Here is a 22351-nt window from a genome sequence, read left to right on the forward strand (position 1 = left end):
GCAGCTGGTCCTGAGCAGCCTGTCCCAAAGTGCTGGCAACGCCCAGACCTGGGAGACCCTGAGTTCCTCCTAGGATGGGTGGCTGCAGGGCAGCAACACTGGAGAGAGTGCCTCAGGGCAAGGGAGACCCGCAGGCCCTTGTCCTAAGGGATGGCCTGCAGGTAGGCCATGTACCCCACATGCCAGGTGAGGCCATAGAGCCACGGTCCTCCGCAAGTGGCCGGCCAGGCCTGTGGCGTGTGTGGGTACAGCTGGAGAGCAGTGCAGGTGGGGCGCTCCTGGCTCCTTCTGCCTGAGATGAGTCCATGTCTGGGGGTGGGGCCGGCCCCCTGACCTGCTTCCAAGGGCTAATCTGGGCCCGAGGAGCTGTCTACACACCAGGACACAGCTTCCTATGCTGACAGTAGCGGCTCTGCCTGGCAGAAAAATCAATTGTTCTTTACGAGGCACGAAGACCATGCGTCTGACGCCGTGTTTGTGCCAAACCCTTTTGGTTCAGGAAGAAAGAAAACTTGCCTCTTCAAAAAAAAATCGAACACCTCCCCGAGCAACAGGATTATTTCCCAGAGCCCAGAGCCAACTCTGTGAAGCCACCTTCCCAGCCTGTGTGGCTGAGGCCCATGAGATCCCACGGCCTTGCCCACAGACGGGCCACAGGGGGAGCGGGTGTGCTTGTGCCAGGCCAGGCTCACCACGGGGCACTCGGCACCAGTGGAGGGGGGCAGATCAGCTTTGGGCCTGGCTTCTGTGCTACAAAAAGCCTAAGGAATCTCCCTGGAGACCACCGGGCCCTCCCCACACCATTCCCCACTCAGAGAAAGGCCCACAGTCAAGGTGCGGCTCATGGCACGTGCCCACAGACACGTGTGCACAGGCTCAGGGGACGCTCACTCACCCCGCACACCTCCCCTGGCTCGGTCGCAGGGGCCAGCAGAGCTAGTCTGACACTTTGCAGACCATCTGCACCAGGGAGGGGTGTCCAGAGAATAGGCTCAGGCCCCTGTCCCCCGTGCAGGAGAGGTGCATGAGAGCCCTCCTAGGACACACCTGCCCTTGGCTCCAGGGCTCCGGGGGCCCCAGATGTACTGAGCAAGGACAGCCTGGGGGAGAGGGGGCCCAATTCCTGTTTACCCTCCTAAGTCGCCAGCTGGCCAGTCCATGGCCTGGGCGCAGCTGAACATGGCATGGTGTCCCCTGGTCCTGGCCAGCACCTGGGGACACTGGTGGGACAGGGCAGGTTTCACAGCCATCATGGTGGATAAAGCACATTAAGAAGATTCTGTCTGGGGTCCAGAAAGGTTTAAATGGAAACAGCGCCTACAACTCCAATTTTGCCCTGGGAACACAGGGCAAGCAGAGGCACCCTTGGTAGAATAAGGCTTCTGGGGACGGCGGCAGTGGCACAGGGCTCCCAGGACAGGCGGTGCTGGCGCTGTGCTCCCTCTCTGACCCCTGCAGCCCATACCTCGCTGTTACTGGGCAGCCAGAGGGGAAGTGGCTCTAGGGTCCGTGACTGGGTGACCAGAGGAGCCTGAAATGGGCCCCTGACCTTCACCTCCCCTGTCTCACCTTCTCTGACTCCACAACCCCAGGGTCACCCCACCATGACACAGGGCCTGGGCGGGAGCCGAGGGCTCAGGAGACACTCAGAGGCCAGAGCACCCAACCAGTCTGGGAGGAATCAACGGCATATGGAACCCAGAGCCAAGGCAGACTCCAAGCTGCACGACACCACATACTCCAGGACATAGACTGAGTCACAGTTAGGGAGGAACCAGCGGCCCATGGAAAGAAAGGCTAAGTCAACTGGAAATTGAGGCAATTGTCCGGAAAACCCCAACACCAAACTCCTGCTGTGCCCTCCATGATCTGGGGACTGCCAGCACTGTTTCAACTCAAAAGAGAGGCTACGGACTTGCTCTTGGGGCACACTGTAATGTCTCCCTTGTATCCAGGACACATGCCTGCAGGAATATGGAAGCTACTGGTCACCACTGCGGGGTGCAGCCCCGTCCTGGGGGGATGCCTCTCCTCCCCAGAGACCGTCGACAGCAGTAAGTGACATACCCACATAAGGACTTCAGTGAGGCCAGCAGAACTGGGCAGGCCATGCCAAAAGGTGTGGATGCCCTGATGGCTGTGGCCACCTGACCTCTGACCCCTGCGGCTCTGAGGTGTGTCTGGGCGCCTTCCTCTGGGGTCACCCTCAGCCAGCCTGAGTCGCGCTCCCATTTCTGTGTCCCCATGGTTGCAGGCGATGATGCCCACATCCACTGCTTACAGGTCAGGGTGAGCAGCTCCCGGGGCCTGGCAGCGGATCACGGGGAACCACGCCCACCCTTGGCTCGCCCAGTGGCATCAGTGCAACCGGCTGGTTCGGGCCAAGGCGGCAATGTGTCCTGACGTGGAGGCTATTCCGTGCGCGTCGGGGCTGCTGTGCTGGTCTCTTCAGTGCCTCCTGGTCCCCCGTGGCCGTTGGCGTGCACGTGCCTGGCTGCCCCCCCAGACGGTGGCAGAGCCCACACACACGCATGTGTGTCCACGTGTCCAGGTGTGTGTGTGGGGAGGGGTCCTGTCGGGGTGGTTGTGTGTGGCCACCAGCCTTTCTGCCCCTCATCCTGCCATCTGCCTTGCCCGGCTCTGCACCCCCCTTACCCCCCAGTTGTCTTCTCATCCCCAGTCTGGATGTCTGTGAATTCCTCAGGGTTGTTCGCAGCATTTCCTCCTGCTTTGCCGGCTGCTGCCCCTGGGTCTGGCTGGCTGCAGCGGGCATCGGCAAGGAGCCACTGGTACCCCAGTCCGGGGGAGGGGCCTGGCAGGAGGCCAGGAGAACGAGACAGTCCGACTTGGTTCGACAGCGTGCGCCAGGATCTGAAGTGACACGCACGCGTGCCCGTCAGCACCCTCGGGTGCGGTGCAGAGGGAGCCGCGGGGCAAACCCTGCAGGGTCTACACCTGGCCTGCTGCTCCCGGGGGGCCAGCCCCCCCTCCCAGGACCCACTAATTCTACTCCGAGCAATTCATCCTAGGGAAATAAACGGGAATTTGTAAAAAGCGTGGGGACAGAGGAAGGCACGGGAAGATGCAAATCAAACCATGTGGGGACACCGCCCCACCCCCGCCAGGATGTCTAGAATCAAACAGGCAGATGGTCACAAGTGCTGGCCAGGACGGGGAGGAACGAGAGCCTGCCCCTCTACCACTGGTGGGGACGGAATATGGTGCAGCTGCTGCGGAAAACAGCCCGGCAGCCTCTTAGGAAGTTGGGCGGACTCCAGTGACTCCAGTGACTGTCAGCAGTCACATCCTGGGTCCCCACCCAAGGGGAAACGTGTCGACACAAAACCCTGCACATGAACGCTCTCACAGCAGCACAGTTCGTAAAAACCAAGGGGAAACACTCAAATGTCCGTTAACTGAGGCATGGATACAACAGGATGGGGTCCGGCCATACAACAGGATATTTATTATTTGGCCATTAAAGGAATGAAGGTCTGGCACCTGCCACCACGTAGATGGACCTGAGGGTATTATGCTTGGGGAAAGAAGCCAGGAACAGAAGATATTACAGGATTCCACTTGTAGGACATTTCCAGAAAAGGCAAACCTATGGGCAGGAAGCGGGGTGGCTGTCTGGGGAAGGGTGGCGAACAGGCAGGGGCCCTGGGGGAGACGTAGGTAAGCAACCCTATAAATGACCAAGGAGACCAAAACCACGCAGCACTTACGAGGAGTGAATGAGAGCACGCGAGTCCTATCCCAATAAAGCTGTTCCAGAAAGACACACAGATGTCCACTAGTGCATCACCCACACCATAACGAGGGCGCAGAGGAAACTCCCAAAAACCCCCATGGCCGGCTCTGGCCACTCACTGGCCATCGGGCCCCCGGTGCCTCCTGCTGCCCTCACGGGCCGTGCTAAGTCCTCCAGTGCCTCCCAGGCGCCTTATCTGCTGGGAGCTCAGGCCTCACGTCCAGCGCCATCCCAGAAGGGACACCCATCAGGACCCCTGCCTGCCGTCCAGACACCAGGACACTGTCCTACACAAGCGAGCTGTGTCTACAGGAATTGACGGCCGAGTGCAGCATGGCAGGTGCCTTTGAGAGAGGGAGAGCCCATTACCACTGCCTCCGCCCAAGGCCAGAGGAAACCCAGTGTCTGCTGAGCAGCGAGTGAGGCCACAGGATGGGCTAAAGGCAGTAGTGGGACGTCGGGGCCCAGCACCCCCAGACCTGAGCAGTGGGCATGGTGCTGGGGCAGCCCCACACCAGTCACCCCAGAACTCCTGAGGGGAGGCTCTCCAGGTGATCCAATGTGCAGCCCAGGCTGAGAAACCCGGGCAGAGCCCGGCCACGGCCAAAGTAGGAAGCCAACACGGGAAGGTCTGCCAGCGCAGCGGTACCACACACACAGGGGCCGGGGGCTGGTGCCTCCGCTGCACCCCCACCCCAAGCAAAAGCTCCAGAAGTGGCTTCAGCGGCAGCAGCTGACTGAGCAAGCCATGGCCTTGCAGGCAGGCCACACCGCCCCCTTCCCAGCAGCCAGCCAGGCCAAGGCCCACATGGCCCAGCTTTGTGGAGAGGGCTGGCGCCCCAGATTTTCTCCACCAGGACTGGAGCAACCCCAGAGCCTCTCAAGTCTGGGGCCCTTTGGGGAAAGCAACTTGCCAAAGGATTCTCAGAAATAGGACCCCATCTCTGCAAGCCCCTCTCCTCTGGCATGAAAGGGTCCAACCGATAGAACAGCACTCCCGCCCCTCGGGCCACCCCCTCCCCACCCTCTTACCTTCGGGCCCGGGGACGTGGGGGCTGGTGCTGCCGGGTGACCAGGGCACCACCCCAGACAGGCCCCCCAGGGCCGCTCCTACACCAGCCGGCTGTTGCAGGGGGCCCAGGGTAAGGCGGTCCCCCGGGGAAGCCGTGGTCCGACTCGGTCTCGGTGGCCAGCGAGGAGGCGGAGCTCCCCATGGCCCCCGCGATGGCGGCCGCGCTGAGACCCGGGCCTGGTCACACGCGGCCCGCAGTGGGCGAGGTGGAGCATGGAGGGAGGACAGCGCCCACGCCGGAGACAGGGCGGCCGGGCTGGTCAATCACACAACAGAAATAAACACAGAGAGAGAATAAAGAGAAACAGGAGAAACAGCATGACTCACAGGAAAGAAGCCCTCAAAGCCTGGGGGAGGCTCCCCAGCACACTAGTGGCCTCGGGACCCAGGCCCCACAGCCAGGGCTGAGGTGCAGAGCTGCAGCTCCTAGCCTGAGGCCCACCCCGCTACCAGTGCCCCTGCTCTGCTCCTGAGATCCAACCCCAACCCCTCAACCGCCCCGAGGGGTTGGCCATGTGTCCACTTGCTGGTCTTCAAAGGGAGTCATACCATTAGTGAGAAAGAAACCACACAATTATGCTTTATTGCAGAAAAAAGGACTGAGGGGCATCTGGCCAAAGGAAATGGAGAAACACGCAAGTGCACGCAGCAGAGCTGGGACGGCCTCGCAGGACAGCCTCTGGGAGGAGGGCGCCGAGGGCGCACGGAGCCCAGCAGATTCCCCGTGGCGCTCCGCGGCAGGCAGAGCTGCTACCACATCCCTTCTGGAGCCTTCTGCGGAGGGAGAGTCTCCCCAGGCCAGACAGACTCCAGGGGCCCAGGAACAGATGGGTAACTCAGGAAGGACCCGGGAGGCAGGCCAGCCTCTGGCAGGGACGGCCTGCACATAGGGGAGACTGTCTGACCCCCGTGGGTTAAGCCGGAGGCCTCTTGGCTCAATCCAGACAAGGCAAGTCCCAGTCAGGCTCGGGGCCAAGGAGGACCGGCAGCCCGCTCAGCTCTGGAGGCTGGTGGGGGCCAAGTAACAGGGGAAGAGGAGGCCAGGGTTGGGAGACGTCTGGGCCCCAACTCGTATGCGCCCCGGCCAGACCAGCCGAGTCCTCTGCGCAGCAACAGAATCTGCTTAGACGGCCTTTCCTCAGAGGAGCGGGGACGTGCGTGAGACAGAGCAGCGCCTGCCCTGACTGGCCCAGTGGCCCCGCAAGTGTCCTGCCCCTCAGGCCTCCCCATGGGGCACCACCTGAGCTGAATGGAGAAGGCAGAGGCCCGCGGCCTGCAAGTCGACAGCACCCCACACACCTGTGCAAGAACGTCCGTCAGTGCCCACACCCAGGAGCCTCACGTGAGCCACGGACGCTCTTTCCAGTCGTCTACCAGCCACGTGAAGGAGGTAAGGAACCTGGAAGATGCATCTTATGTAACCCAACACTCCAGAATACCTCCGTGTCAGCATGAAATTTAGGTAAAACCACGTGTGAGCTACGGGACACTGCTCTCAGTCGAGATCTTTGGACGCCACTGTGGTCGCGCTCCTCTCCTTGTGGATGAGCCACGCTCGAGTCCGCAGCCACGCACGCCGCTGGCTTCCGCACTGGGCACACTCACCAGCAGTCAATTCCTCATCAGCCAGGGTCACTGCAGACACCTGCCTCCCCCATGTTTCTAGGTCTGACCCCAACAGCCCCTTGGATGCTGGGGCTCCAGTCCACGCAGGAGCCCCTCCTAGGAAGAGCCTGAGCATTTCTGATGCTTTTTCCCAGCCAAATCCTGGGCAGACGGAGGGTACAGAAGGGCAGAGGAGGCCTGAAGTGGAGCCAGGCCCACTGGAGATGCCACGGGATGGACCTGCTCGCACTCGGCTCTAGGGCTGGCATGGTCCTGACAAGAGCTCTGCCTGTGTCCCCCGTGAGGGCGGAGGGCCAGGTGGGGGGTAGACAGTGCCAGCACCACGTACGTCTGCTGCAGGCAGAGCCAAGGGGAAACCAGCCCTGAGGCTTCGCGAGGATATGGCCCCAGGCTTCCCAGGGGTTCTGGCTCTGCCTGAAGGAAGGAGCACCAAGGTTCTGCCCAGGCCAGGCGCGTCGCCTGCAGCACATCAAGGACCCACCTGTTCCTCACAAAGGCCCTAACCTGGTCTTCAGCGGTGAGGAGGCAGTGAGCGCCCAGGGAGCGTGCTGGCCCCCCATCCCCGCCTGCGGCAGAGCACGTGGCCCCCCGAGCCTGGCAGCAGCTGTACCCTGCACCCCAGCTTCCTGACGTATCTTCAGGGAACTCGGACCCCGCAGGCCCCGTCTGGGGGAGGTGGGATGCCTGTCCAGGGGTGGGCTACGTGGTGGTAGCCCAGTCCCTCCTGGAAGGGTGGAGGCAGCACAGACCCCTGTCCCTGAAGGCTGGAAGGGCAAGTGCTCCCCAGAGAGCATCCAGCTCAGGAGGGCCCGTCTGGGGATCTTCGGGGATGACAGCACCCCAACACCTGGGGGTGGTGAGAGGACCTGGGAGTAAGACCCCATGAAGGAGTCCTCTGGTGGAGCAGGGCTCCCCAGGGGCCACCAGCCCCGTGCTAACCCGAGAGTCCCACCTGCACACAGTGATGTGCGGGAAACTGCCGGGCAGGGTGGCCAGTCCCTGGCTCCCATCCTGGCTCCATGTCAGAATAACTGGGCACGGGGACGCTCACACACCCTGTTCCCCAGGCCTTGCAACTTGAGACAAAGCTAGGTGAGGGCCTCCTGCAGGGCAGAGCAAACCCAATCCCTGGTGACATGCATCACGTGGCCCTCTTCTCCTGCAGGGCCTGCTGGGTGGACAAAGCCCCCTGTGCTGCCTGCCTCCCCCAGGTGGGAACATGGGATGTAGGCCAGCCCCGTAGGTGCCAGGGGCACACCAGCCATCGCTCTGTGCATCTCTGCTCATTTAGCAAACAGCCATCAGGCCTCCATTGTGTGCCAGGCCCCCAACACCGGAGCCCTGCCCACTCGGTGCGCTTTCTGGCTGCTGTGCCGTAACAGTAACAGACCTCTGGGCAGAAGCCAGAGTGCACACCGTGGTGACGCCAGCCTCCTGCGTCGTGCAAAGGGGCAGGCCGCTCTGCAATGCGGCGTCGCAGGGCAAAGTGGCTGTCTGCAGCCCGACAAGCCACACCGGTCCTCCTCGCCCTCATTCCGGAGCTGCTGCCCTAGATTTAAACGGGGCAGTGGCCTAGATCTGGCCTCAGGGAACCACGGAGCTGGGGCTGCAGTCCCACCCCCTGAAGGTGTTAACCATCAGGGGCTGACCGGCCTGTCCCCCAGCCTGGGGTGGGGCGAGGTGCCTGGCACAGCGCAGAGTGAGAAACACAAGAAGAAGGAAGGAAAAAAAAAAAAAAAGAAACACAAGAAGAGCCAGACGAGGATCACCCCTCTTTAAGACCCCATGTGGGGAGCACCTGTGTTGGCCACAGCAGGCACCCCACCACCCCTCACCCTAAGCCACCGGCCCTCCCCTGCCCCTGCCGGCCCCCTGAGGGCGTGGGGAGTAGGAGTGGGTGCTGAGGTGCAGGGACACAGGCAAGTTGTTTGCACCAAGTGAGAATTTACCCGGTCAAGTAAAGGCCAGGGAGGGGAACACAGTGTAGGCCACGCTCCAGGTCCCGATCAAGGGTATTTACGTCCCACTCTGTCCCATGCCTGGGGGGCACAAAAAGTCAGTCCTATGCCCCTGGGGCCCCTGAGTCCCATGTGACAACGGCCTAGGCTCCGCACAGATGTATGCTGCTTGATAATGCCTCTTCCCGCATGCACACGCCCCGCCCAACTACCCCACAAACACGCGGTACCCACAACCACATCCACACTCGGCTCGCTCCCCATGCCATGCTCATTCACCCTGGGTGAGGTGGCGAACTTCATGTCCCGACCCCGCAACACCCCCACCGGGTGCCCAGGGAACCAGTCGTCTTCAATCTCATCAGCGTACATTTCCCCATCTGACAATAATGGTGCCTCCCTGACCTGCAGCAACCCTGACGGGCTGCCTAAGTCAGCCCCAGGACAAGGGCTCAGGGGAGGGATGGAGGATAGCGGTCTGCTGGGAAGGCACCCTGTGCCTGAAGGGCCACCCTGCCGGAGCCCAGAACTGCACCCACCAGACAAGAGGCCGGGAGCCCGTTGTTCAGCACGCCCCCTGCAGCCTGAGGACAGGAGGCTCCAGCCTCTACCCACCTGGGGAGGTCCAGACCTTGACCTCCCGGCCCCCCAGCACTGGCAGGACAGCAACCTCCCTCAGGGTGCAGGATCAGGGATGGGCCATCAGGCATGTGGAGCTTCCTTTAGGGAAGAAACACCAAAGGCATGGCAGACGTGGCCTGGCGAGACACATCTGCTTTGCAGCTCGCCCTGCAAAGACAGGACCACCGTCTCATGCCTCCGACTCAGGGCAGCCCAAGGGAACCAGAGGTTGTCAGAGCAAGGGTCCGGGCAGCGGGTCTCAGGGGTTATAGAGAGGCCAGGGAACTGCCGCAGGGAGAGGGGATGGCCACGCTGCACTCAGCCCTGCCACTCCACTGACCACCCGCAGCCCAGACACACCCATAGCACTTGGGAAGGGGCTCTCCTCAGGCGGCGGACGCCAGACCCTCCCCACACAGAAGGAAGGCTCAGCGGGCTTGCCAATAGCACATCCACCTGGAGGGCACTCCCTTTCCTGGAAGGTTCTGGACTCTGGCCCTGGGCCTGCAGACCCACCCCCAGGCTTATCAGCACGAGTCAGAGTCCACTGGAGTGTGTGCCAACCAGACACTTGATCCGGGCTCTGCCTCCCATCTCTGAACATATGTGCCTGGGCAAAGAACGACGCTCGGTCGCCCTGGAAGTGCTCCTATGGGCTGGTGACCGAGAGACTGTGTCCCTTTAGAAGCTGCATCTATCCCTTACCCAGAGGAAGCTGGAGGCCCCAGAGCCGCGTTGCTCGGCCAGCTCCTTGCTGCCTGGTCCCAAAGCCCTGACCTCCACTGGCCAGCCAGAGTAGCAGATAGGGCTGTTCAAGACCTGGGGCCCCGGGGACAGGGTCTCCCTCAGCCTGATTCTGCCCACAGTGGGGGTTGCCAGGGAAAGGTACCCAAGTGGGCAGGGCTCCAGGTAAGCAGCCAGGTAGCTACTGAGATCCACCAGACCCTGATCCCAGCATCACTGGCCACTCTACCCACCAATGGGGCAACCCCCACCCCAAGTGCAGCAGCTCTGCCCTCCTTAGCACATGAGGACTCCGGTGGGGAGGGACACGAGCACTCTCCTCCAGGCCTTCAGGCCAGAACAAGGGCCGGGGCTCCACCTTGTAGTGGTCGCCTCCACTGGCCCACTGTCGCCCTCAGGTGAACACCGAGGCCAGCGACCCCTACCCGCTGGCCCCAGAGCCTGTCACCACCCCGCTGACCCAGGACAGCAAGGTCTAGGGATGAAAGCCGGGGGCTCTGAAAGGGTAACTGGCACTTGTCGTGAGCAAACCTGACAGGAACTGTGCTCTGTCCCAAAGCCCTGCCCTCCTGAGCAGGAGCCGCTGCCCGAGCACACTACGGGGTGGTGGTTACTCCTGGCATTTCTGGACTCTTCCTGTCAGGTACTGCAGTCCCCACAGGTTCCGGCTGCCAGTGCCGAGCAGCAGTCGTGGCTCCTCGCTGTGCAGCTTACCCGCCACCCCCTGGCTTCCTGGGCACATCGGGGCACCAAGTGGGAGGGACACCAGACGCATGCTCACACACGGGGGGCCAGGGCTGCCCACGCGGAGGGAAACAGGGCTGCTGCATGTCCCTTTGTGTCTGTGGAGTCATACTACACATCCCAAAAAAGGAAGTTCACTACGTTTTCCAGAACAGCGTTTTCAGAGGAACAGGGTCATTCTCGGGGTTTCAGTTTCCTAGTTCACGAGTTCGATACCATTTCACATCAGATAATATCTACAGAGAAAGAAACGGCAGCAGACGTGCATTCCCACTTTGGGCACTTTGTGTTTCTGTCTGCCAGGTGGCAGCAGAAGCAGCCTTGGCCTGGGCAGCCTGGTGACCTCTGGACTCACAGGCAGCATCTGAGCCTTCAGCCCACCCCACGGGAGGAAGACGGGGAGTTGGGGAGCCGTGTGGTCCGGGCCCCATGAGCTCGAGCCTCTGCACAGCCACCTTTCCAGAAAAGCAGGGCTCTCCTATTAAATAGGAGTATCAGGTTAGGGCAGAAGGTCCGCGGGTTCAAGGTGAATTTAATTCCAAAGGGCGACTTTTACGAGAAGTGTCGGTGTTGAGGGGACAGAGTGCGAGGAGGAACTCTCTCTGCTTCAGGTCTGGGCTGTGATAGCATGGGGAGGGGCAGGAAGCTACGGCCAAGGCCTCCTTTGGACACAGGCACAGGTGACACTGCTGAGCAGTAGTGATCGACCTGCTTTCCTCCTGATTCTCTTGCAGCACCGTCCAGGCACATCCCCCATTCTGGCCACCAGGGAGGTGGGGACAAAGCTCCCCTCAATCGTGGGGAGAAGCAAGGGCAAGCAGGGTGTGGAACAGCAGCCGAAGCGTGATGGCGTGTACCCACACGGGAGGCAGTGAGGCCGATACATGCATGTGTTCCACTCGGTCTCCTGCGAATATGTGCCTAGTGCCCCGACAAGTCCTTGCAGGGGGATAGAGTCACTGACTTCCCCACCGGCCCCTCCTGGGGTGCCTGCGTTGGGCCAGGACACCCCTCCGTCCTCCCACAGACCCGGCCCCCTGCAGCTGGTCGTCCTTGGCCTGGTGGCACTAACACAGCTGTTTGCAGAGCCCCTTCTCAGACCCTTCCCTGGGCCGCTGCCAGGACCCACAGAATGACAGGGTATGGCTGGCCAGGTCTCCAAGCTTAAGAGGTGGAGGCAGCCCAGCCTCACCCCACAGCCTCCTTCCAGCTCATTCAAAGAGAGTGGAAGCCAGCAAGTCCACTCCTCATCCCCAAAAAGGCTGCGAGGTGCCATTCTGGACTGCCTGGGGATGACTGGAGCTGCCTGCCAGCAAGCAGCTGACAGAGGACGTTCACTGACCACCTACTCAGTGTGAATGGGACGACGCTGAGCACCAAGGGTCAGTATCTGCACAAGGAACCAGGGATGGGGCCCAAGGCACGGGGTCAGAGCTCGGCACAGGTCTCCTGGCCGTTCTCAGCGGAGCAGGAAGGGAGGAAGTTGGGGGAGCCTGAGCCCACGCTGACGAGCTCGGCACAAGGGATTAGGGAACAGACATGATCACAGTCCTGCTCTGGGACACTTCTGGGGTACTGCTGCTGAGTAATGGGGTGCAGGGTGGGACCAGAGGGACGGAGCAGCAAGGAGGTGCCAGGAGCAGTCCAGGTGGGAGGTGAGAGCAGGAGCAGGACTGACCCCAGAACTCATTCTGCACACCCAGGGCCCGAAAGTGTCCTTGCTTGGGGTCTGGGCTCAGGCTTTTAAAGTCTGATGAAGAAACCACCAAAGCCACCCAGTGCGTGTCCCCACTCTGATCTGGGCCTCTCACGGCAGCCTCACAGTCCAGCGCAGAGCAGCAGGACGCTCGTGGATGTGTGTGACCAGTGCTTCCTGGTTTCAGTAGCCGTGTTCTCCAATGAGCCTAAACTGTTCCCATTTAACCGTGCCCCCTGCGTTTCCAGCACGCTCTGTGCCTGAGGTGGCGAGTGCAGGTAGCATGCCGAAGGGGCCAAGGCTGCTCTGCGCCCAGACTGCAAGACTGTGGGTGGCTACCCTCGGGCTCTTCACCCACCACGGGCCCATGAAAGACAGCTGCGGTTCTCGAGGGATTTTAGGGCAAGAGAACGCTTCTTTCCAATTGCCACGCACATGTAAGACCCATAGAGGAGGCGGTGCAAAGAGAAGGCGGTAAAAAGGCAGCCTCGTGGATCAGAGACCTGCATGTGCAGCCAGCCCCCTGCCCTTTGGCCTCGCTCTGCGTGTCTGAAGCAGGGCTTACCCTGTGCTAGCCATGACAGGAGAGCTGGGCACAGGCCGTGAGTGTAAGGAGCTTCGGCAAACGTTACCACCGTCCAGCCAGCTGAGCCTGGCCTCTCTGGTGGAGGGCAGAGGACTCGGGACCCGGCCACTGCCTGCTCTGAGCGCATGGCCCGTGGGACCCTGCCTAGCCATGCTGTCGCTGAGCCTTGGACCCAGCAGGGCTTGAACCTGGCTCTCAGGAGGTCACGAGGTCACCCGCCAGTCAGCTCGGGAGCAGCTCCAGAGATTTGAGATGCAGAAGGGAAGGGGGCAGAACGCCCTGAGAGGAAGTAAGAAGTGCCCAACCCAAGGCCAGGCGGAGCTGGCTTCCTGCAAGACAGAGTCCTCAGATGGGCTGCAAAGCAGTGGCTCTGCAGCTGCCCTGCCCGTCCGGGGCCCTCCTTCTCCGAGCTCTCTGTCTCTCTTCACATCTGAGAAAGTCACTCGGGAGTGGAGGCAAGGAATTACCCCCACCTCCCCCCCAAGCCCCTCCCCCGGGAAGGAGGGGATTCTGGACAGGACCTAAGGGTGACTCACACAGCCCTCCGTGCCTGGCCCGAGAGCAGGCCCCACGGGGCACCCAGCTCGGTCCTCTGCAGGACCCCAAACCCCCAGGCCTGGTCTCGCAGGGGTCCGGTGGCCTGCAGTCTGTTCACAAACTCCCGCGCAGGGAGGGGGCCGCCCGAGAGCCACCCAGTCGGGGCCACCGGAGCCCACAAGGGTCCCCCGGTCAGGACGAGAGGGGGAGGCCAGCACCAAGAGCCTGGCCAACATTCTCAGGAAATCCCTGTAACTCCGCCGCCGCTGGAGAGCCAAACCCGGAGGAACAGGGAAGAGGAAGTGTGCGGTGGCCAGTGGGCGCCGCCCCCGGGAAGTGGCCGGGGTCCCCGTGTGGGGCGGGATGCGGGTGGCTGCAGGGGGCACGTCCCGGGGCGCAGGCGGGATCCGAACGCGCCTGGACCATAAGGGCACTCAAGGGCAGGCCGAGGCCGGGGCCGCCTCCGGTGTCCGCAGCACCCCGGGGCTGGTCTCCCGGTGACCCAGATGACCCAGGTCCGCGCCCGCTCCCCTCTCAGGCGGCGTCCCCGGCCCAGCCCGGGCTCCGGCCGAAGCTCGGGGGGCGCCGGGGGGGTCGGGGTGGGGGGCAGCCCGCGGCGGCGAAAGGCACTGCCCGCCGGGCCCGGGCTCCGGCGGGGGTCCAGGCCGCGCCCCCGGCCCTGCCGGCCGGACTCACCTCCGCAACCTGGCGGCGCCTCCTCAGTCCCCGCGGCTCGGGCGCCGCGGCCCGGGGCCTGCTCGCCTGCGCCGGCCGAGCCACAACTTCTGCCGCCGGCCTCCCGCGCTGAGTGGCGGAGCAGCAGCGCGCCCGGCCCGGCCCCGACCCGGCCCGCGTCCGGCGCCCGCCCTACGCAGCCTCCGTAGCGTAGCGCCCGGCCGGGGCCCCGCGGCTACGGCGCGCCTGAGGCGCACACGGCGCTGTGAATCGCGCGCGCGGACTACCGCTCCCACAGGGCCGCGCGACGCCGCCAGGCCGGAAGCTCGGGGCGGTGCCCGGCGCGCGGTGCGGATCGGGAGTTGTAGTCCTCGGGTGTCGGCCAACGGCCGCGGCTATCGGCTCTTTCCAGGGACCCGCCGACTTCTCGGGCCGCCCCGCCCCGCCCACCAGCCCCGCTGGAGATGGCCGAGCCCCGGGCGGGTGGCGCTTCGTGTCGGGTCTGGCTCGGAGCGGTGGAAGGGAGTCTTCGAGGACAAAACTGCGACTACTACTCCCAGAATGTCCTGCGCGGGAGGAAGGGGCGGGGCTTCCACGCGGCTCCAGTCTCTGCACTTCCGGCTGCGCCTCGCAGGCCGAGGTATGGGGCTCTGGCCGGTCCTCCGGCTCCCTGGACGAGCACCCAACCCTGCCCTGGCCCGCCCTGGTCCACGGGTCTCGCAGACTTCCGTAGCGCCCTCCCAGGGTCTCCTGAGCAACCCCCGCCCTTCCCCGCCGTCCAGCCGCCCCAGGCCCTGTCTGCCTCTTGTGTGTTTCCTCGGGTCTTCGCATGGCTTCGCGGTCCACAGCTGCAGTTTCGGTGGGCCGACCTGCGTGGAGACGCGGCCTTGGCACTTACAGCGTGACTGGGTCACATTACTTCTGCGGGCCTCGGCTTCTTCCTCGGTAAAAGAGGACGAAATGAGAAACCATCCACGGAGCGCTCAGCCCGGGGCCTGGCAGGAAAAGCCCTAAGCCCGGGAAGCCGGCGTTGCTCCGCAGGGCCTCTGAACAGGACCCCTCCCCAGCCAAATCCACAGAAGAGCCTCCTAGTGCAGTCTCGCCCGTTAAGTTCCCTTTGGGCAGCAGCAGTCACGAGACGAGGCCCCTCTGTAGCCGAGGTGTTTTGGAGACCGCAGGACATGCGGGGGGCCGTTTACCAGACGCAAGTGAGGCGCAGGGAGGCCGTCGAGCGGGAAGAGGGGCCTCGGGCCATGCAGGAGACACAAAAGCAAGGCCGGTCAGCCAGGAGGGACTCAGGGAGAGTGGTCGTGGCCCAGTTCCGCCAGACGGTACAGTTTTACAAGCCAGAGCCTAGAAAGTCAGCTAACCTCAGCAGGACCTACAGGGACAGGGCTCAGGAGAGCCAGCCCCAGGAAAGCCTCGCTGTCTCTCCAGATGCAGCCGCAGGGATGGAGCTGATTCCTGAGTGCTCTAAGCAGCAAGCTCGTGGGCACATAGAGCTGTAGTGACTCGGCCTGCCCCTAGCTTCCCCACCTGCATGAAGGTGACAGGTGGCCTTGGACCCATCTCCCCGGGGGGGGGGTGTGTGTGTGTGTCAGTAACCACAGCTCCCCTACCCTCCCCTGCCCCTTCCAATGGACACTGGCTGGGGTGGCCGTTGGACTGGTGTCCACAGCCCTGTAACCTCCCAACAAGAGAAGCAGATGAAACGTAACTGAGCCCAGTTTTTCAGAGCCACGGCCTACCTGGGGTAAGGAGTAGGAGCATTCTTGCCCCCCCCCCAAAGGGGCCAAGGCTTCTTGCTGTGGGGGGAGAAAGCCCAGTCACCACAAGAGGGCCTCAGGAGATGTCTTCAGAAGAGGAGAGAGCTGAACCGGTTGGGAAGGGCCGGACACAAAGCCCTGTGCATTGGTGGGAGGCACTGGGCCAAACGTCCCTGTGTGCCCATGCTGTTCTCAGCTTTGGGACCCAAAGGGCCCAATCATGGAGTGGAGATTCTAGTGGGATTTGGGCTCAGGGACCCTCGGGGGTGGGACATCCATGTCGGAGCCAAGGTGGGCCAAGTGCAGGACATCCTTGTGCTGAGATACGCGACCTGTGCTCTGGCCAATTTTAAGGAATGACCCATCATTGCCTGCTTTGTGGACCGCCCCTCACCCCCCATGCCTGGCTTAAATAGAACAGATGCCCACATAAGGTAAAAAGTAAGGGCCGGTCCCCGGGCCTCCAGGTCTCTGAACTGCCAGCAGGTGGAGGGGCAGGTGCTGGGGCAGCCAGGCCCGGAGCAAACATGGGCACCCTTCCTTCAGCGTGGCCAGGTTGGAGCAGTGCCCAGGCAAGGGGCCGGGTGGTGCTGGAGGACATTTAGAGGAACCAGGGCAGCCATGCACCCACCTGCCAGTAGCTGTCGTCCTTGCTTTCTGCTCCTCCACCAAGCAGGACTGACCAAGACTTGGAAGGTTCAGTCAGTCCTCTACCAACATGAGCTGACCTGAGACAGGATCAGCCTGGGGGGCTTGTGGCCAGGTCACTTTAGGGTTAGGTTGGAAGGGGTGCACTTGGGCTTGGCGGGTGGGGGGGGGGGGCTTCCTGGCTGGCAGTGAGCACTGCTGTTTCCATATAGTGGATTTCCAAGTGTTGTCTGGCCTCACCCTGTTCCAGTGGACAACTCTGTCTCCCAGTTGGGCTGAGGACCCTGGGAGGCCCAGGGCAGGGATCTCAGGATCCGCTGCTGGTGGGGCCAGACCATGGACAGTCCCCCCCCCCCCCCCCCGTTTAAGAGCGTAAATGAAACACTTGATGGAGCTAGGCCCCCTCCCCACTTCCAGCTTCTCCTAGGCAGAGATAGGCCCTGCAGACTCCAGATGGACAGACAGGGTAGGTGGAGGATGGGTGTCACCCAGTGTGCCCAGGCTGGGAACAAGGCTTTCCCGAACCCTCGCTGACCTGAACTTGCCACGGCAGCACTTTGGTATCCCTAGCGCTGAGCAGGCGCTCTGTGCAGAGCTCCAACGGGAGTCTGGGGTGGAAGCCTGCACCCCGGGCCACAAGTTCTGGTGGTTCCACCTGTGGGCAGTGGGCACAAGTCCCACTGACGGGCTTGCTAATGACAGCATGTCGGGCTGCCTGCCCAGGGAGCTACCTGCTCTGAGCCCTGGGAGCACAGGTGGGAGCCTAGAGCTCAACACTCTCCAGACCCTGTAAAACTAGTGGGGAGGTGGCTCTGGGCCAGGAGCTTGGCCTTGGACATGTCCATACCCCAGGAAGCCCCCAGGTTCCCTCCTCGCTGCCATCCCACACAGCATCCAGGTCTCCCAGGCCTCACCTTGGTGAGCCTTTGGAGTCCTGGGGCCCCTGCTCACCACACGCCAGGCCGTGTCCACACACCACTGCCCTCAGGTCGTTGCCCCACTGGCCAGCGTACCTGGGCTCAAGCCCCTTCAGTGCCCTGCTGCGTGGTTGGGGGTGGGGTCCTTGACCTTCCCTGGGCCTCAGTTGGTCCATTTGTGTCTGACGTGTAGGTAGCTAGGTCAGTGTGAGGGAGGGGGTAAACGTGTGCTGCTCCTGTGGATGCCTAGGCTGGGGAACCAAGTTTGGGGGCTTTGGCTACCAACGCTCACGTCAAATTACCTTTGCTCACTTCCCCGCAGAACCTTCTCAGTGTCTTCCCTGTGAGCTCTCCTCCCCGGCCTGGCCTTCTTCCTCATCGTTGAGCCAAATCCTCTCGGAGCCTGTGCTTTCAGTTCGGATAATCTGCATGACCCCCCACCCCGGGCCTTTTCTTTATCCCTGATTACACGTCCCACAGGGACATCAACGAGCCCCAGACCTGTGATGCACTCCCTCCGCCCACCCTGCACTCGGCCCCAAAAGCCCATCACACGGCCCACGCCAGGAGGGCCCCTCGGCTGCGCTCTGCTGGCGGTCCAGACTGGAGGTGCAATCCTGGGACCTCTGGGAGGGGTCAGCTTGACCAGAAGGTCTCCTGCAGAGCTCACATGGTACAAAGCCCCCCCCTCAATACCTCTGGGGGCCAAGCCAGGCCCGTGGCACCCCACCCAGCCCTCAGACCACATGGAGGAAGAAGCCGGCCTCGGTGTGTATAGACAGCTTTAATCTTCAGCGAGACTGGCCTGGCCTGGCCCTTCAGCATCCAGGCCACCACTGCTCTGCCCTGAAGAGTTCCCAGGGGAAGGAAACAGGATCACCGTGTAAGTCGGTGCCTGGGTGTCTGTGTGAAACATCTCTGGGCAATTCCTATTTACAGTTACGGGACCGCTGAGTGACGGACAGACACAGACACACGTCTGTGTCACCGGGGCAGGGCTGGGCACGGAAAGCAGAGTTCCAGTATTTATTATCATACATATATATATATTTTATGTGTATACACAGATAGTTTTCTCTCTTGGAAGTATTAAAAAATTGATCAACCTTCAATCTATAAAAAATACCTACTCTACATGATAGAAAAATCTCTCCTCCAAGTTTACACTGATTTACACCCAAGGCTTTCCCCAAAATGTACAATACGAGGCAACATCTTAAATCTTAGTGTAGAAGGTGGGCCACATGGGGGATGGAGGGACACAGGGCAACACGCACACAGACGCACGCACACATACAGACGCACGCGCGCACACGCACACACACCCTCTCGCACACACTGCACACAGCAGTGGCCAGTCTGTGTGCGGGGTCTTGACTCACCCGGGAGCACCCAGAGGCTCCGGGCCAGTGCGCAGGCTCAGGGTGGAGGCAGGCCCAGCAGCCCCCACGGCGATGTGCTGCCTGGCAGTGGGGGCCCAGAGCCAGGCAATGGCTCCCTTAAAGGAACCCCAAGCTGCCAGGAGGGCCTTGTTCCTGCTCTTGATCTGTGTATGGAGAGAACCTATACAGCCCGGCCTCCTGCAAAAACCCCGCTCGGTGAAGGACGGCCACTTCAACGACTTCCAGACATGTGGACTCTGCCTAGGAAACCGGGACTCACCCGGGGCAGCTGAGATCTGCCCAGGGAGGGGGGGGGTGCTCTAGGAGGCTGGGAGGCCACAGCGATGGGGAGGCAGTTTCTCACCAGGATGCTACCCGCACCTGGGGTCAGAGAGGCCAGTGACACCCACCCTGTCCAGGGAGCATGCTCCACATGGGAGGACTCTCAAGTCCTGATTTCAGAGTGGAGGCTCCTGCCCCAGCCCCCCCGGGGGAGGGGGTTACTGCAGCAAGGGTCTGACACTGGACTGAAGTACCCTGTCTGGATGGGCGATGGTAGACACAGCCCCAGGAAAGTTGGGACCCCTGCAGCTCCTAGCCAGACCCGGACACGCACCGCCTTGCCTGCCTGTACTTCCCACACCACCACGTCTGGCGAGAAGGTCCTGGGGCTGCTGTGCCGTCCAGGTGAGGGCCTCTGAGCAGACACACGCCATAGCACCCCGGTGGGGACGTATCCTTCCTTTCTTCCCTGATGGATAGGGCAGCAGAGGGGTCTGCCCCACAGGATGGAGCGCCCAGAAGGGCTCACTTGAGCCTGAGACGTCGTCTCCGCATCTCTGCATACAGCAGACCCAGCCCCACCCTCTCCTGCGTGGGCCCCGGTCCCAGGGCTCCCGTTCCTTCTCCCTCTGCAGACCCGTCACTGCGCCCAGCCCAGCTGCTGGTCTCAGCCGAGTGTGCGCCGTGGCCATCTCCTGGGTGCAGGTTGGGGTCCTGGGCCCAGCAGGCTGGGCCTTCCTGCCTCTATTTGACCTCCAGGATGGATGGGTTGGTCTCCATGATGGCCACGATGATCCGGTCAATGTAATCCTGCAGGCGGAAGTTTATCTCCTCCTGCTTCTGAATGGCATCCATGAGCTGCGGGAAGGGCAGTGTCAGTGCTGGCTTGGTGCACACACTGTGGCACGTCTGGGCAGCCAGGCCGGGATGGGCCTTACCTCATCTCGGGAGACGGAGCTGATCTCTGCAGCCAGGGACTCCGAGAAGGACGTGGAGAAGAGATTCTTGGCGCCCTGGATGCTCAGGTTGATGATCTGCCCGTTAAGCTCGTCATTCTGCTCCTTCAGGTTACGGTTATCCTGGGTGGGGACACAACGGCAGCATCATTCCCGGGGCCCGGGGCCTGGGGCCTGCACGGGGACTGGCCAGAGGGGCTTCCGGCTCAGGCACCAGCCCCCGCGCCCCCGCATGTCCCCCGCCCCATGCCGGGCTCCTGGAAGTTTCTGCAGGGGTACAGTGGTGTCTGCCCGCACCTGCTTCAGCCTGCGGACCTCCTGCTCCAGCTCGCTCTCACGGGTGCGGCTGTGGTACTCCTGCAGGCCCACGCTGCTGCCCCGGCCCCTCCGCTGCTCCGCCTCCAGCTTGAAAAGCTGCAGGTGCTCCAGCTGCTTGCGCAGGTCCTCGATCAGCTGCGGGCAACCACAGGCTGAGCAGGTCTCCCAGCACCCAGGGCAGCAGGTGCCAGGGCAGCCCTCAGCTTCAGAACCTCTGGGTCCGTCCGAGCTCCATTTCCAAGGAGGACGACAACGCCACGTCTCCCAGACCCCTCACACCCAGCAGCCCTGCCCAGCATGGCCCGACACGGTTACCAGTTTGGCACTCAGGATGCAGGGTACCACACTCACCTCCTGGGTCGCCTCCTTGTCCCTCTGGAACTGGTGCCTCTCGTGACTCAGCCTGTCCCCCAGCTTCCTCCTGTTCTCCTGCTCGTCACTGAGCCGCAGGGACAACTCCTCGATCTCATCCAGCAACTTCTGCTTCTCCTATGGAAGGACGGTACTGGCTGTGGACATGCCTGCCTGCTGCCCCGTCCACACAGCTGTGCTGAGCGGTTTGAGCCCTCTGGGCTCAGTCCGTCAAGGCTGCGTCTCAGCCACCCTATCACACCTCTGGGGCCATGCTGACCCTGACCCCATGCATGCAGGTGGGCCTGGGGTGCTCCCAGTGTAGGGTGGCTGCACAGGCCACAGGGACGGTTTCTCAGGGGAGGGAGGGCAGGGAGGACCTATGCAAGAGCAGGATATGACCCACAGGTGCTCCGTAGGAACTGTTCACGGGAGCCAGAGCCCATGTGGTCTTGGATGTCCTCAGGGTTCAGAGCTTCCCAGGGGACACCTGGCAGGGAGGGAAGGATGGGGGTGGAGAGGCCTCTGGAGTGAGCACCTGCGGGACAGGGCATGAGGGTCCAGCTGAAGTCGGCCCCGAATTCAGCCACAGGTTCATCTCAGCTGAGCCTCTGGACCCGAGGGTCCTGTGTCCGTGGGAAAGCTGGGGAGCCAGGCAGGGACCAACACCTTCCAGCAGAGCGACGGCCAGGCCTGAGCCGTCCCTGTCCCCACCCCACGGGGCCTGTGGGCCCAGGGCCATCAGCTTGCTCTCTGGAGCGGCACGGCTTCCTGGCCTGTGGTCATACCCTTGGCTGGCTGTGTGGCTGTCTCACTTTAGAGAACCCGTCAGTCGCAAGGGTGGAGGAATGCCCTCGAGCTAGCCTGGCTGATCTCGTGCAGACGTATCACAGGGCTGGGCCCCGTGTGCTCAGCGCTCCCAGCCGACTGCTCACCTCCTCCAGGCGCTCAATGTTGGCCTTCAGACAGGGCGTGCAGGACCTCAGCTCCCCATTCTCCTCGTCCAGTTGCTGCAGCCTGAGACACAAGAACAAGGCTGGGACCTCATACCCAGGAAATGTGCCTCCTTGAGGCAAGGGAGGCCCACTGTCTCAGCAACCCCGCCAGGAGTCACCCAGGGACCCAAAGAGGCTCCCCAAGACACCCCAGCCCTTACACACCACCCGAGTACTCTAGGCCCCAACTTTTCCTTAAGGTAGGATGGTTATAAAATATACTTTAGGTTTGGTGATACTTGTGGGTTTACAAAAAAGTTGTAGACATAGTGCAGAGTCCCTGTGGATACCGGCCCCTCACAGCTTCCCACATGGCATCTGCTCATCGCTGGGGGGGCCTTTGCCCCAGCCCACACAGCCACACAGGGATATACCAGTCACCAAACCACAGACGTCATTTGATTTCCCACCAGTGCCCCTTCCCGCCCCAGGGCCCCTCCCGGGGCCACACTGCACTTGGCCGCCTCGTCTCCTTCGTCCCCATCCCCTCTGGTCTGTGGCAGTCCATAGGACTTCCCTGGCTTTTCATGACCTTGCTCGTTTTGAGCAGATCTGGTGCCATATTTGGTCCGATGCCCTTCATGTTGGGTTTGTCTGGTGTTTCTCGGGATGAGACGGGTCACAGAGGCGAGGTGCCCTTGTCACCAGATCGGGTGCCCGAGTCCACACGACTCGCCGCGGAGGATGCCGACCTGGATCACCTGGTGAAGGTGTTTCCAGGTG

The 22351-nt window shown here is 62.3% G+C and overlaps 2 protein-coding genes across 6 annotated transcripts in view; both read right to left on the reverse strand.

The window, feature by feature from the left end:
• Positions 1-17964, reverse strand: part of CAPN15 (calpain 15) — a 28462-nt gene extending 10498 nt beyond the window's left edge. For 2 of the 3 annotated variants that reach the window (XM_087854138.1, XM_087854143.1), the window contains exons 1-2: positions 14035-17964; positions 4787-5082 (exon numbers count right to left, since the gene is read on the reverse strand). In XM_087854138.1, coding sequence (XP_087710264.1) covers positions 4787-4968 — 182 coding nt within the window. In that variant the 5' untranslated portion in view covers positions 4969-5082; positions 14035-17964. The remainder of the gene's footprint in view (positions 1-4786; positions 5083-14034) is intronic. The other variant, XM_087854146.1, reaches the window with a different exon arrangement.
• A 392-nt stretch (positions 17965-18356) lies between these two features.
• Positions 18357-22351, reverse strand: part of RAB11FIP3 (RAB11 family interacting protein 3) — an 85147-nt gene continuing 81152 nt past the window's right edge. For all 3 annotated transcript variants that reach the window (XM_087854151.1, XM_087854160.1, XM_045783925.2), the window contains 5 exons: positions 21569-21650; positions 20634-20771; positions 20262-20417; positions 19947-20087; positions 18357-19866 (listed from right to left, as the gene is read on the reverse strand). In XM_087854151.1, coding sequence (XP_087710277.1) covers positions 19753-19866; positions 19947-20087; positions 20262-20417; positions 20634-20771; positions 21569-21650 — 631 coding nt within the window. In that variant the 3' untranslated portion in view covers positions 18357-19752. The remainder of the gene's footprint in view (positions 19867-19946; positions 20088-20261; positions 20418-20633; positions 20772-21568; positions 21651-22351) is intronic.

This window comes from Ursus americanus, chromosome 2 (assembly GCF_024610735.1).
Source record: "Ursus americanus isolate L20-20 chromosome 2, mUrsAme1.1.p, whole genome shotgun sequence".
In the NCBI taxonomy this organism is placed as follows: Eukaryota; Metazoa; Chordata; class Mammalia; order Carnivora; family Ursidae; genus Ursus; species Ursus americanus.